The sequence below is a fragment of the Rattus rattus genome, chromosome 7 (assembly GCF_011064425.1).
Source record: "Rattus rattus isolate New Zealand chromosome 7, Rrattus_CSIRO_v1, whole genome shotgun sequence".
Classification (NCBI taxonomy): Eukaryota; Metazoa; Chordata; class Mammalia; order Rodentia; family Muridae; genus Rattus; species Rattus rattus.
The window spans coordinates 57,106,239-57,120,138 of NC_046160.1; the positions used below are offsets into that span (position 1 = coordinate 57,106,239).

The 13,900-nt window shown below is 39.3% G+C and overlaps 1 protein-coding gene across 3 annotated transcripts in view; it reads left to right on the forward strand.

The window, feature by feature from the left end:
* Positions 1 to 13,900, forward strand: part of Grin3a (glutamate ionotropic receptor NMDA type subunit 3A) — a 192,894-nt gene that overhangs the window by 64,819 nt on the left and 114,175 nt on the right. For all 3 annotated transcript variants that reach the window (XM_032907677.1, XM_032907678.1, XM_032907679.1), the window contains exon 3: positions 6,086 to 7,133. In XM_032907677.1, the coding sequence (XP_032763568.1) occupies positions 6,086 to 7,133 (1,048 nt within the window). The remainder of the gene's footprint in view (positions 1 to 6,085; positions 7,134 to 13,900) is intronic.

Sequence of the window (13,900 nt, forward strand, 5' to 3'; positions counted from 1 at the left end):
ATACCACCAATATGTACATGCATGTGTGCAGGTGCACATACCCTATATAAACGTGAGTAAAATTCTCATGTGGTGTTTCATTTGATCTTCAGCCTCCATTGATATCCCATTGTTCTCCTTTTCACAACATAACCCTGTAAAAACAATTATGTCCAGCTTCTCTCTTTGCCTTCTCCCCAAAGCTGGTGCACTGAGATACTGGGAAGAAAATCCTCACAAAATACCCTAAAGAAGTCACCAGCAAGACACACATTGCTAAACCCAATGGTTCACTTAAGCCTTTATTTTATTCAGATTTTTAGAAACATTTGAGACCCTTGATGGCCATTTTACTTGCTGTCTACATAAAGCACAGTTTCCCTGGGTCTGCTTACATCTTCTCCACTCCCCGTACTGTGTTTCCCTTGCCTGTGGTACGCCGACCTGTTAGTATACTCAGGACTTTTGGATCTCTGCTGTCCTACAAAGTTCACTGTGATCTCCTTGGCTCTTCTTAATTACCACGTACAGGCTCATGATACCGAAACTTGTATCTCCTGCTTAGACTTTGTTTATTAACTCCAGATGATACGGATAATCCATGTTACATCTAAGGCAAACTTCAGTGTCATCTCTCACTCTCCTTCTTCTCAGAAACGCTGTCTACATCGTCAACAAATCTGTCCATGCCAGCATAAAAATATATCAAGTTCTAAGTCTCCACCTACCACAGTCAGCCCTCAGCCTCCACCATCATCACCTTTTGTCTGGATATGCGGGATGGCCTCCTAACTGGCCTTATTTCTGCCCTTGCCACTTTAGTTGGTCGTTCAGCAACATGACAATCTAATCAGCACAGAAGTCAAGTCATAACACTTCTCTCTTCAAACTCCACACAAAGAAATAAGGTTGTTTTTTTAATTACCTACAAAACCCAATATCTTTGCAACTTCTTCTACATGTTTTTCTCTGATTTCATTTTCAACTATACTTCTCTCAAAGATGTCAGACACACGCCCACATCAGTGATAATGGACTCTGTTGTTAATAAGCGGTCATCTTCTAAAGAGAAGTCCTTTCCACCTTTACTTTCCCTTTTGCAGGTAGTTTTCCAAAATATCAGGCATGCATTACTTTCCTGAAATGTTTTTCTTTCTCTCAGTGTGGAGTATAAACTATCAGCTCCACTATGCACGTAGCTTCTCAAACAGTGCATGGCATACAGTGACTATTAGTGAATAATTAAATGTTTGAATGATTGATGCGTCATTTTTTGAACATCTTTCTTCATTCGCTTTAATGAATAAGAACATCTTTCAATTAGCATGTCAAGATTGTGTATGCAAATAGGGCTTTTAAGATATAAATATATTCAACGCCAATGTGGTAAATACTGTGAGCTATCTCAAAGGTAGCTTGATGTATTTTTCCACCTAACATTTTTATTTATATTACCTTACAAATCAACACTGATTTATTGACTAGTAGCATAATTAGAAGCTTTTAATAAAGCCAAATGAACTACTGGGCCTCATTCTTTTATGTAGTATGGTACCTCGGGAGGTTCTGAACTGCTTTTTGAAAACTTGTGTGCAAAGCTCAGGGCCTACCTAGGTTCTTACCAGGTTCTTGCTTCTACAGCGAGATTCAAGTCACATGAGTCTGTGCACCAATATCAAATACATTATAATAGTCTGCACGGCCTTGGGCTCATCATCTCTTCTTTCTTGTAGACATTTTCCTTGTTTTCAAGTCAATACAACTATTGCGAACCTCTGGCTATGTCATTAAACTGCTCCGAAATCTCTCTGCCTCTTGTTTTATTATTAAAATAAAATCCAAGCTTATGAAGCAGGTGTGTGAACCTCTGGACTCTGCGTGCCACCTGTTTTCCCAGCATTAAATTTTAATGTTTTCTACTTCACATTCCAATCAGATTGTCGTGTTTACTGCCCTCTCTTACAGTTTTTACCTGTTTTCTTTTATAACATTTCTGAATCTGGAAGATGTCAGGAGAGCTCGTATTGAGGTTGTAGCGGCTGATGGATAAGCACCAAAAAAAAAAAATGGTGATTTTATTACTGCTTTGAATGCAAGCTCTCGATTCTGTTGAACAAATTTAAGATTATGTTTGCCCATTTTTCACACCATCATTGCCCTCCAGGATTATGATGTGCTTGTCATCAGTTACATCCTACAGGTCTTCTTTTCATGCCATTTCGCCGAGCTGAGTTTTGTATATTCTCAGTATGGTTTGTGAACTAAATGAAAGCCTGTACATCTGCCCTCTTAAATTCTTATTTAGGAAGATGAGATATCTCTCAATTATACTATCTCCTCTTTGCTTCTGCTACTTATGGAATGACAGAGGGAAAGGAAGATTAGATGTTAGGAAGGGAACAAAAAAATCTTTCCTTACACAGGAACTGTGGTCAGCTTCTTCCTCCTTCAAAAGTACCATCTAGAAACCTAGCAAATTAAAACTCACACCCCTACCCAACAAAATGTCCTCAATGGCCCCACTACTGCCTTCAATGAGAACTCATATCTGACATAATTCATTTTCCACCCCTTGTGTCCAGGGTTTTTTTTTTAACTCCTTATGTCTACTGGCATACATTTTTAGATTTTGTACATGCATATTGCCCATATAACTGCATCATTTCCCAGCTTCTCCTCCTGGAAAAGAGGAACTTCTCCCCAGAATTCAGCCCTGCTCTTCTTCCTCTAAGATTCTTACTTTGGAACCCTAGGTCAGAGCATCCCAGGTTGGGAAACCCCTACCATATCACTCACTACTTGAACTGCCTGAATTGCTTATTCGCTTTCTTTTCCCCACAACTAGACTTTGAACTCTTTAAGCCAATAAGGAGGCTTTTACCTCAATAACCGTAAGTGCTAAGCATAGTGCCAAGTGGTTTGTATCCATTTATCTCACCAACAAAATGATTCCTCATTTTCTTTTTCTTTCTTGTTCATCCAAGAAGAGCCCAGGGCAAGTACAGAAGAGCATGGTGGAATTCAATTTAATCAAAAATGGGATTTCAACCTTTTAATCTTTCAGGTAATAGAGTGAAAAATCCAGACTTGGCTACCCATTGCCATTCTTTCTCAAAGAGTACATGGTGAGGGTGCCTGTAACTAAAAGCTATCCGTGAAAGGGTTTTCATTTATCCCCACTATAAAATGGAAAATAAAACAGACACAAATGATCTGTCATAAGTGCAAATTTTCTAACAAAAGTTCTTCATAACAGTTTGCTGTAAAACATGAATTACCATCCTGATTGACTCTCTCTCTCTCTCTCTCTCTCTCTCTCTCTCTCTCTCTCTCTCTCTCTCTCTTTTCTCTCTCTCTCTCTCCTGCTGCAGAGACATTGTCCTTCTGCCATGGCCATGTTAAATATTCACATGTAAAAATATTTACATTGATAACAAAAATTGTTTTACCATACTGTGAGAACTATGTAGATTTCTACAGACTTTTAATGCCTTTTATTGAGATGATTCAAATATATATTTAGTCAGAGATAATCTCTTCCAGGTCCTCCCAGTTAAAAACTCCATCATCTTTAAGCCCCAAATAGTCTTAAACTAATAAAGAGTTCGTTTTTGTACAGCCTTTACTTTATGTCTCTGTGATCACAAAATTGGCCAAATGAAACTTGCCCATTTACTACCAGCTCTTTCATCCCCTGGGTGATGCCAGCAGCCTCTGTGTGTGCATGCTCTTAAAAAAAAATCTAAAAGTATCTCATTAAATACACCATCACACTCGCTCTTCTTCTACAGCGCTGAGGGAATTATCAATTGATTAATTTATATATGATTTTAATGATGTGGATCCCTGCTTCTCTGAAGTAGAGAACTGTTTTAAAGTCTAAGATAGCTGAGACTTCATTACTTGTTGCAAAATAGAATTTATCTAAGTAGTAGAGTCCCACTGGGGTGCACTGACATGAGTGATTGCCAATGCATGCAATCTACCGCAACAAATGGTTGCGCTGCCTTCAGTGACAGTAGTATCTTCAAATGTGATTTACACTTATCGCTAATGAAAATTAGGGCACATTTTACACTTCCTGATTCTTCTCTATTCCTTCTGAGGCAATATGGCTTCTTAGCAAGACTTCTTTCACATTTATAAATTATGAAATAATATATGTGCCAGGCAATTCATGAAAGTGTTTCTCTGAGCAGCTAGACCTGTGTCACTGGGCTCCTCAAAATCCCTACTGTGCTACATCCCACATTTCAACTTAATTACTTTTTATTTTAAATGTGCTGAAGTCACTGTTAAGGCAGTGGTTTGGTCTCCAGCTAACACCACCACAGCTCTATGTCAGAAGGTACGCTGTGTGTTGCGTGCACTGTTTGCAAGCCTTGAAACTCACTACAGGTTAGTTTTCCCTATTTGCTAAGGATGAAATCGAATCTCTGAGTCAAGGAATCTGCTCAGGGTCATTACTACTGAGTAACTGAGTCAAGATTCAAATGCAGGTCCATCTGACCCCAAAGCCTGAGCTCTTATTCTGAAAAAAATAAAAGGAATCATAATTAAGCATATGCGTAAGCTCTTACATCATAATTAAGCATATGTGTTAGCTCTTACATCATAAATAAGCATATGTGTCAGCTCTTACGTCATAATTAAGCATATGTGTTAGCTCTTATATCATAATTAAGCACGTGTCAGCTCTTATCTCCTGTTTCTGCTCAAGAAAGACAGGTGCTATGACCAAGCATTTCCCCATCTAGTCAACGCCAAAAGACACTCTGACAGTGCTCACAGTGCTAGAAATCATGTCACATTTAGTTACTCATTTTCCTTGCTTTGACTTCTGGCAGAGTCTTTCTCTAGAGTCAGGCTCAGTTGTTTTCCTCTAATGATGAGGGAGGGTAGCCTAAGGCTGTCCTGGGAACAGCAAGTTTATTTATCATCCTTTTCTTTGTTCTGTGGATAATATCCAGCATGCATCTCTGATTGGCCCCATGAGGAGCGATATGCTAATTTTTCCACTCCACAAGGAAAAACACTGTACAAAAGTTGGTTATTCCCTGATGCTATGAATACAATTTTAAACAATTATAAAAAAGAATATACATGTCTTAGTTAGGGTCTTATTGCTGTGAACAGACACCATGACCAATGTAAGTTTTATAAAGGACACCATTTAATTGGGGCTGGCTTACAGGTTCAGAGGTTCAGTCCATTATCATCAAGGGGGGGAGCATGGCAGCATCCAGGCAGGCCTGGTGCAGGGAGAGCTGAGTTCTACATCTTCACCCAAAGGAAGCCAGGAACAGCCTCAGCATCCTAGGAGGAGCTAGGAGGAGGGTCTCCAAGCCCACTCCACAGTGACACACTTCCTCCAACAAGGCCACACCTTCTAATAGTGCCACTCTCTGGGCCAAGCATATGCAAACCATCACAATACATATTGATTGAAACTCATTTCTATACCAAAAATTTCACCAAATGGATTTCATCAGAATCAAATATAGTAAACAGTAGAACTGAATGTCAAAGGTTTCTGGAACCTCCATTAAGTTGGAAACCTGAAATAGTATATAATAGCAATGAGTGCTTCTTTTAAAAAAATCAATTAAAATATTTGGAGTAAAACCAATTGTCAAGTACTTTGCCAGAACTAGAACCTGAATGTGAAGATACCATTAGTTAAATGAAATAGAACATTTCCATAAAGTCTATATTCTTGAAGAAAATATAGACAAAAACCTTTGTTTTTAAAAGTTGGACTTCCCAGCAAACAGCGTACCAATTGGTTTTACAATACCAAATAAAATGGTATTGTACACACAAGTAACATTATACAGAAAAATCAAGTTGCACATATATGTATGCAATAAATTAATAAAAGAAAGTGAATTTTAAAGAGAGAAAGGAAAGGTATACAAAAAGGTTTGGAGGGAGGAAAGGAAATGGGAAAGTGATGTGATTATATTACAATCTCAAAAAAATAAAAGAAGTCCTGTTAGTAGGGCTTCTTTTCATTAAGACAGAGAAGCAGGAGTCGATTGGCACTGGTACTTGACTCTGGCATTGCCTATCTTTCTGATGTTCTACCTTTGATCCTCTTTACCAGGTTTTTAGCCAACACCACTTTCAGAGGTCTCAGTGGTTCCATCAAAGTAAAGGGCTCCACCATCATCAGCTCAGAGAACAACTTTTTCATCTGGAACTTGCAGCACGACCCTATGGGAAAGCCAATGTGGACTCGCCTGGGCAGCTGGCAAGGAGGAAGGATAGTCATGGACTCTGGAATATGGCCAGAGCAGGCCCAGAGGCACAAAACCCACTTCCAGCACCCAAACAAGTTACACTTGAGAGTGGTGACGTTGATTGAACACCCATTTGTTTTCACGAGAGAAGTAGACGATGAAGGCTTATGCCCTGCTGGACAGCTCTGTCTAGACCCTATGACTAACGACTCTTCCGTGCTGGATCGTCTGTTTAGCAGCCTGCATAGCAGTAATGACACAGTGCCAATCAAGTTCAAGAAGTGCTGCTATGGGTATTGCATCGATCTCCTGGAGCAGCTAGCAGAAGACATGAACTTTGACTTTGACCTCTACATTGTAGGGGATGGGAAGTACGGAGCTTGGAAAAACGGTCACTGGACTGGGCTGGTTGGTGATCTCCTGAGTGGAACGGCCAACATGGCGGTCACTTCTTTCAGCATCAATACCGCACGAAGCCAGGTGATCGATTTCACCAGCCCTTTCTTCTCAACCAGTTTGGGGATCTTAGTGAGGACTCGAGACACAGCTGCTCCAATTGGAGCCTTCATGTGGCCACTCCACTGGACCATGTGGCTGGGAATTTTCGTGGCTCTCCATATCACTGCCATTTTTCTCACTCTGTATGAATGGAAGAGCCCCTTTGGTATGACCCCTAAGGGGAGGAACAGAAACAAAGTCTTCTCCTTCTCCTCAGCCTTGAATGTCTGCTATGCCCTTCTGTTTGGCAGAACAGCAGCCATCAAACCCCCAAAATGCTGGACTGGAAGGTTTCTGATGAATCTTTGGGCCATTTTCTGTATGTTTTGCCTTTCTACATACACAGCGAACTTGGCTGCTGTCATGGTAGGTGAGAAGATCTATGAAGAGCTTTCTGGAATTCATGACCCTAAGGTAATTGATTCCTTTACCCCACCTTTCCTTGTTGCTATGGTAACTGTGTTTTGTCTAATTCTGTGGTATACCTGCCTTTCTCATTTGATTCAAAAACATTCTTTAAGTAAGGCTGGGGAGATGGTTCAGTCAGTAAACTAAGGATATCATAAGATAAGGATCTAGGTTTTGTCCACAGAGATCACATAAAAATTTTGGAGGCAAGGGTTGACGTTTGCTTCTAATCCCAGCACTGCAGGGGTGGGTTTGTTGACCGGTGAGTTCAGGAACAGTGAAAGACTTGTATATAAAACCAAGATGGATGGCATCCTGAGAACCTTCAAGGTTGACTGCTTGTATCTACATACACATGCATATAGAGGCAAACACACACACACACACACACACACACACACACAGAGAGAGAGAGAGAGAGAGAGAGAGAGAGAGAGAGAGGGAGAGAGAGAGAGAGAGAGAGAGAGAGATTCACTTTATGCATGTATAAATATGATCAGGTACATCCAAATATTCTCTCTGCTGACAGCATAGGTCAGTTTAAAAAGTTTTACCCAATTAAACTAAGGGGATTATGGTTGTTCTCTGTTATTATTTCATTAAGTAAAACAGAATTGGGAGCATTGTGGGGATTTTAGAGCTAATATTGCTTGTACAAACATCTATACGTACAGCTTTTCTTGGCTGTTTAATCATCTGACAGAATGGCTATTAGCGAGTAGTTTTGCACCATAATAATTTATAGCATTTTACCCACAGACATTCTAACAAGCTGATTAATTACTTTTGGGGACAATTAATAGAAATAAATAAAAGAAAGCATATTATAAATAGCAAACCATTTATTTTATTGTTAAAATACCGAAAGCAATGGAAAGACCTGGCATTTTATCGTAAGCACACAGTTGGGAGGAAACTTACGAAACCTGAAGAAGTTCTGAACTGAGGTAGCAAGATTAACTAAGGGCGGGGCGTCCTCACAGCGTGAGAGAAGTCGCAGAGTCAGCCACTTTGGGTAAGCAAGCTTCCTTACAGTATTATTAGAAAGTCCAAGGGCATCTGAGAAAATGCTATCTGTATTGGATGCCTCAGACATCCAACTCTGGAGGTAGAAGGAAGTATGGAGGGAAGACAAATACAAATCATGATGAAGTGATTCTTTTTAGTTTGACTGGACTTGGAGTGGCCTAGGGTGTATGTTCCCAGGTAGGTTTAAGAGCGGATGGAAAGAAGACCTACCCTGAATGTGGGAAGCACAGCCCCATGGTCCAGGGGCAGGAAATGAATGAAAATAGTAAAATGGAGTCCAGGTGAGGATTAACATATCTCTCTTTGTAGTCATATGATCAACTGTGCCACATTCATGCCATCATGGCTTCTTTGCAATTGTCTGTATCTCTTCAACATAAAATGAAAGAATCCCTTCTTGCATTAATTTGCTTTTCTCCTATATTGGGCTACAAAAATAAGAAAGACAATTGGTACACTTATTACTCCTGAAACACTCAGGCCAGGATAGTCATATCGGTGTTCTCCCTAGATTAAAACAGTGTCCCTTTTAGCCAGTAAGTAGACTCTCCAGCCTACCTAACGTGAACAGAGCCAAGGAAGCCATTGGAATCAGGTCTGAGGACATAGCGAAGGCCTTATGGAAATGCAGATCCTAAGCAAAGTATATCCAAACATGTAGGAAATAGTTGGTATAGATGGGAAACACTGAGAACACGCCATGATCAAAACAAGGGGACCTAAGTCTAGTCTTTCAAATGGTGCAGCCATCATCACACCTTTTCTGATGCCAGGCAAACTTCAAGCTACCAATCCATATGGTATACATATGATATACATTTCTATTACATAATATTCACTTATTTATTATTTAATTTTTACTCCATTTACATCTCAATCACTGAGGCACCTCCAAGTCCCTCCTCACAGAGACCCTCCCCTCATTCCCCCATCCCCTTCTCCTCAGAGAGGATGGATCACCCCCACCTGACACCCACCCCAGGTCATCCCTCCACACTGGCACATCAAGTCTGCGGGACTGGCTGCATCCTCTCCCAATGAGGCCAAACCAGGCAGCCCAGTTATGGTCTGTGAGTTGTATCATGGGTATTCTGTGCTTTTTGGCTAATATCCACCTATCAGTGAGTATATACCATGCATGAACTTTCAGGTCTAGGTTTCCTCATTCAGGATAATATTCTCAAGGTCCAACCATTTGCCTGCAAAATTCATGTCTTTGTTTTTAATAGCTGAGTAGTATTCCATTATATAAATGAACCACATTTTCTGTATCTATTCTTCAGTTGAGGGACATCTGGCTTGCTTCCCCATATCTGGCTATTACAAATTAGGCTGTTATAAACATAGTGGAGCATGTGTCTTTGTGGTACAGTGGAACATCTTTTGGTTATATGCCCAGGAGTGGTATAGCTGGGTCTTAAGGTAGATCTACTTCCAATTTGCTGAGGAACCACCAGATTGATTACCAGAGTGGTTGTACCAGTTTGCAATTCCACCAGCAATGGAGGAGTGTTCCTCTTTCTCCACATCCTTGCTACCATATGCTATCACTCGAGTTTTAAAATTTAGTCATTCTGACAGGTATAAGGTGAAATTTGATGGTCATTTTGATTTGCATTTCCCCGATGACTACGGATTTTGAACATTTCTTCAAGTGCTTCTTGGCCATTCAAGATTCCTCTGTTAAGAATTCTCTGTTTAGCTCTGTACCCCATTTTTATTGGATTTTTGAATTACATTTCAAATGTTATTCCCTTGCCTGGTTTCCCATCCATAAACCCCCTATCCTATTCCCCTCTCCCTTCTTCTGTGAGGCTGTTCCCCCACCCATCCATGCACCCCTTCCCTCCTCACTGCCCTGACATTCCCCTACACTGGGGATCCAGCCTTGGCAGAAACAAGGGCTTCTCCTCCCATTGGTGCCCAACAAGGCCATCCTCTGCTACATATGCAACTGGAGTCATGGGTCTGTCTATGTGTACTCTTTGGACAGAGGTTTAAACCCTGGCAGCTCTGGTTGTTTGGTATTGTTCTTATTGCAAACCCCTTCAGCTCCTTCAATCCTTTCTCTAACTCCTCCACTGGGAACCCCATTCTCACAGTTGGCTGTGAGCCTCTGCCTCTGTATTTGTCAGGCTCTGGCAGAGCCTCTCAGGAGACAGCTACATTAGGCTCCTGTCAGCACGTCTTGGCATCAGCAATAGTGTCTGGGTTTGGTGGCTGTGTGCATATGGACTGGATTGTTGGTATCTAACTTCTTCAGCTCTTTATAAATTTTGGATATTAGCCCTCTGTCAAAATATAGGGTTGATGAAGATTTTTTTTCTCAATCTGTAGGCTGCTATTTTGTCCTATTGACAGTGTCCTTTGCCTTACAGAAGTTTTTGAGTTTCCTGAGATCCCATTTATCAATTGTTGATCTTAGAGTGTGAGCCATTGGCATTCTGCTCAGGAAATTTTCTCCTGTACCAGTGGATTCATGTTTAGATTTAGGATATCCAGTTTTATAGTTGAGCTCTTTGATTCACTTGGACTTGTGTTTTGCACAGGGTGATAGATATGGATCTATTTGCATTCTTCTCCATGCGGGCATCCAGTCAGACCAGCACCATTTGTTGAAGATGCTTTTCCCCCCATTGTATGGTTTTAGATTCTTTGTCAAAAATAAAATGTACATAGATGTGTGGGTTTATTTCAGGATCTTTAGTTCCATTCCATTGATCAATCTGTCTGTTCCTGTACCAATACTATGCGGTTTTTATTACTATTGCGCTCTAGTCCAGCTTGAAGTCTGAGATGGTGATACCCCTGGAAGTCCTTTTATTGTTCAGGGTTGTTTTAGCTATCCTGGGTTTTTTTCCTCTCTTTTTTTTCCATATGAAGTTGAGAATTGTTCTTTCAAGGTCTGTAAAGAATTGTGTTGCAATTTGGATGGGCGTTGCACTGAATCTGTAGATTGCTTTTGGCAAGATGGTCATTTTTACTATGTTAATCCTACCAATCCACACGCACGGGAGGTCTTTCCATCTTCCTCAATATGTTTCTCAATTTCTTTTGTCAGAGACTTGAAGTTCTTGTTATATAGGTTTTTCACTTTCTAGGTTAGAGTTGTACCAAGATATTTGATATTATTTCTGGCTATTGTAAAAGGGTTTTTTCTCCCCAATTTCTTTCTTGGTCCATTCATCATTTATATAAAGGAGGACTTTTTTGGTTTGAGAGATTTTAATGACTGCTTCTATTTCCTTAAGGGTCATGAGTCTGTTTAAATAGTTTACCTGCTCTTGATTTAACTTTGGTAAATGATATCTCTCTAGAAAATTACCCATTTAATTAAGATTTTTCCAATTTTGTGGAGTACAGGCTTTTGAAATAAGACCTAATGATCCTTTGAATGTCCTCCTTGTCTGTTGCTGTCTCTATTTTCAATTCTGATTTTGTTTATTTGGATATTGTCTCTCTGCATTTTAATTAGTTTGGCTAAGTGTCTGTCTTGCTGATTTCTCAGCTCTTGATCTTTTTGATTCTTTTTATTATGTTCTTTGTTTCTAATTGGTTGGTTTCAAACCTGATTTTGATTATGTCCTGTCATCTACACTTCTTGAGTGTTTTTGCTTCTTTTAGTTCTAGAGCTTTCCAATTTCTTTATGAAGGCACTTCATGATGATTAACACTGCTTTCATTGTGTCCTATAAATTTGGGTACGTTGCGCCTTCATTTTCATTCAATTCTAGAAAGTCTTTAATTTTTTTTATTTCTTCCCTAACCCAGAGATAATTGAATATACAATTGTTCCATTTAAGTATGTAGGTTTTCTGGTGTTTCTGCTGTTGTTTAAATCCATGGTGGTCTGAGAAGATACAAGTTGTGTTTCAATTATCTTATATCTGTTAAGGCTTGTTTTCTGACTAACTATATATTCAATTTTGGAGAAGATTACATGAGGTGCTAAGAAGAAGGTATATTCTTTTGTGTTTTGGGTGAAATGTTCTGTAGATATCTATGAGAACCATTTGATTCCTAATGTTATTTGTTTTCATTATTTCTTTGCTCAATTTTTGTCTGGATAACCTGTAGATTGGTGAGAGAGGAATGTTGAAGTCTCCCACTATAAATGTGTGGGCTTTGATATGTGATTTAAGCTTTAGCAATGTTTCTTTTACAAATGTGACTTGTAAAACCACATTTTTAAAATGTTTGGGGCGAAGCTGTTCAGAATTGAGATTTTATCCTGATAGATGTTTCCTTTGATGATTGTGAAGTATCTTTTCCCCATCTCTTTTGATTAATTTTGGTTGAAAGTTTACTTTATTAGATATTAGAATAGCTACTTCAGCTTGCTTCTTGGGTCAGTTTGCTTGGAAAACTTTTCTTCAGACCTTCAGTCTGAGGTGATATCTGTCTTTGTTGCTGGAGTGGGTTTCTTACGTGCAGCAGAATGATGGATCCTGTTTCCACATCCATTCTGTTACCCTGTCTTTTTACTGGGGAAATGAGTCCACCGATGTTGAGAAATATTAGTGACCAGTGATTGTTATTTCCTGTTATTTTGATGTTGAGTATAGTGTGTGTATGTGTGTGTGTGTGTGTGTGTGTGTGTGTCCTTATGTTTCACTTGTTTTGCTGGTATGGAATTATTTATTTCCTGCGTTTTCTTGGTTGTAGTTATCCTCCTTGGGTTGGAGTTTTCCTTCTAGTACATTCTGTATTGCTGGATTTGTGGGCAGATGTTTAAATTTGGCTTTGTCTTGAAATGTCTTAGTTTCTCCCTCTACAGTAGTTGCGTGTTTTACTGGGTATAGTAATGTAAGTTAGTATCTATGATTTTAATTTCTTTTAGAGGTTGCAAGATATCTGTCCAGGTCCTTCTAGCTTTTAGAGTCTCTGTTAGGTAGTCGGGTGTAATTCTGAGAGGTCTGGTCTTGCATGTTACCTGGCTTTTCCCTTGCAGCTATTATAGTCTTTCTTTGCTCTGTACATTTGGTGTTTTGATTATTTGTGACAGGAAGATTTTCTTTCCTGATTGAGTCTAATTGTTGTTCTGAAAGCTTCTTGCATGTTTATAAGCATTTCTTTGTTTAGTGGGGAAAGTTTCTTCTATAATTTTGTTGAAAATATTTTCTGGTCCTTGAAGTTGGGACCCTTCACCCTCTTCTATTTCTGTTACTTTTAAGTTAGGTCTTTTCATGGTATCAAAATTTCTCAGATGTTTTATATCAGGAAATTTTTAGATTTAATATTTTCTTTGTCTGAAGTATCAATTTCTTCTATTATATCTATGCCTGAAATTCTCTCTTCCTTCTTCCATATTCTGTTAGGGATGCCTGCATCTGTTTTTCCTATTCTCTTCCTTAGATTTTCTATCTCCAAGATTCCCTCAGTCTGTGCTTTCTTTATTGCTTCTATTTCTGTTTTCAGGTCTTGAACAGTTTTATTTATTTCCTTCACCTATTTAATTGTATTTTTCCATATTTCTTTGAGGGATTTATTGGTTTCTTCTTCAAAGGCCTCTAGCTGTTTGATTGTGTTTTCCTATATTTCTTTGAGAGATTTATTTGTTTCTTCTTTAAAGGCCTCTATCATCTTTATAAGATTAGATTTAAGGTCATTTTCTTGTGCTTCAGTTGTGGTGGGATATCCAGGGGTTACTATAGTAGGATAGCTGTGCTCTGAAGGTGTCATGCTGCCTTGGATTTTGTTGACTGTGTTCTTTTTGAGAGCCTTTAGCTACCTGGTTTCCTCTA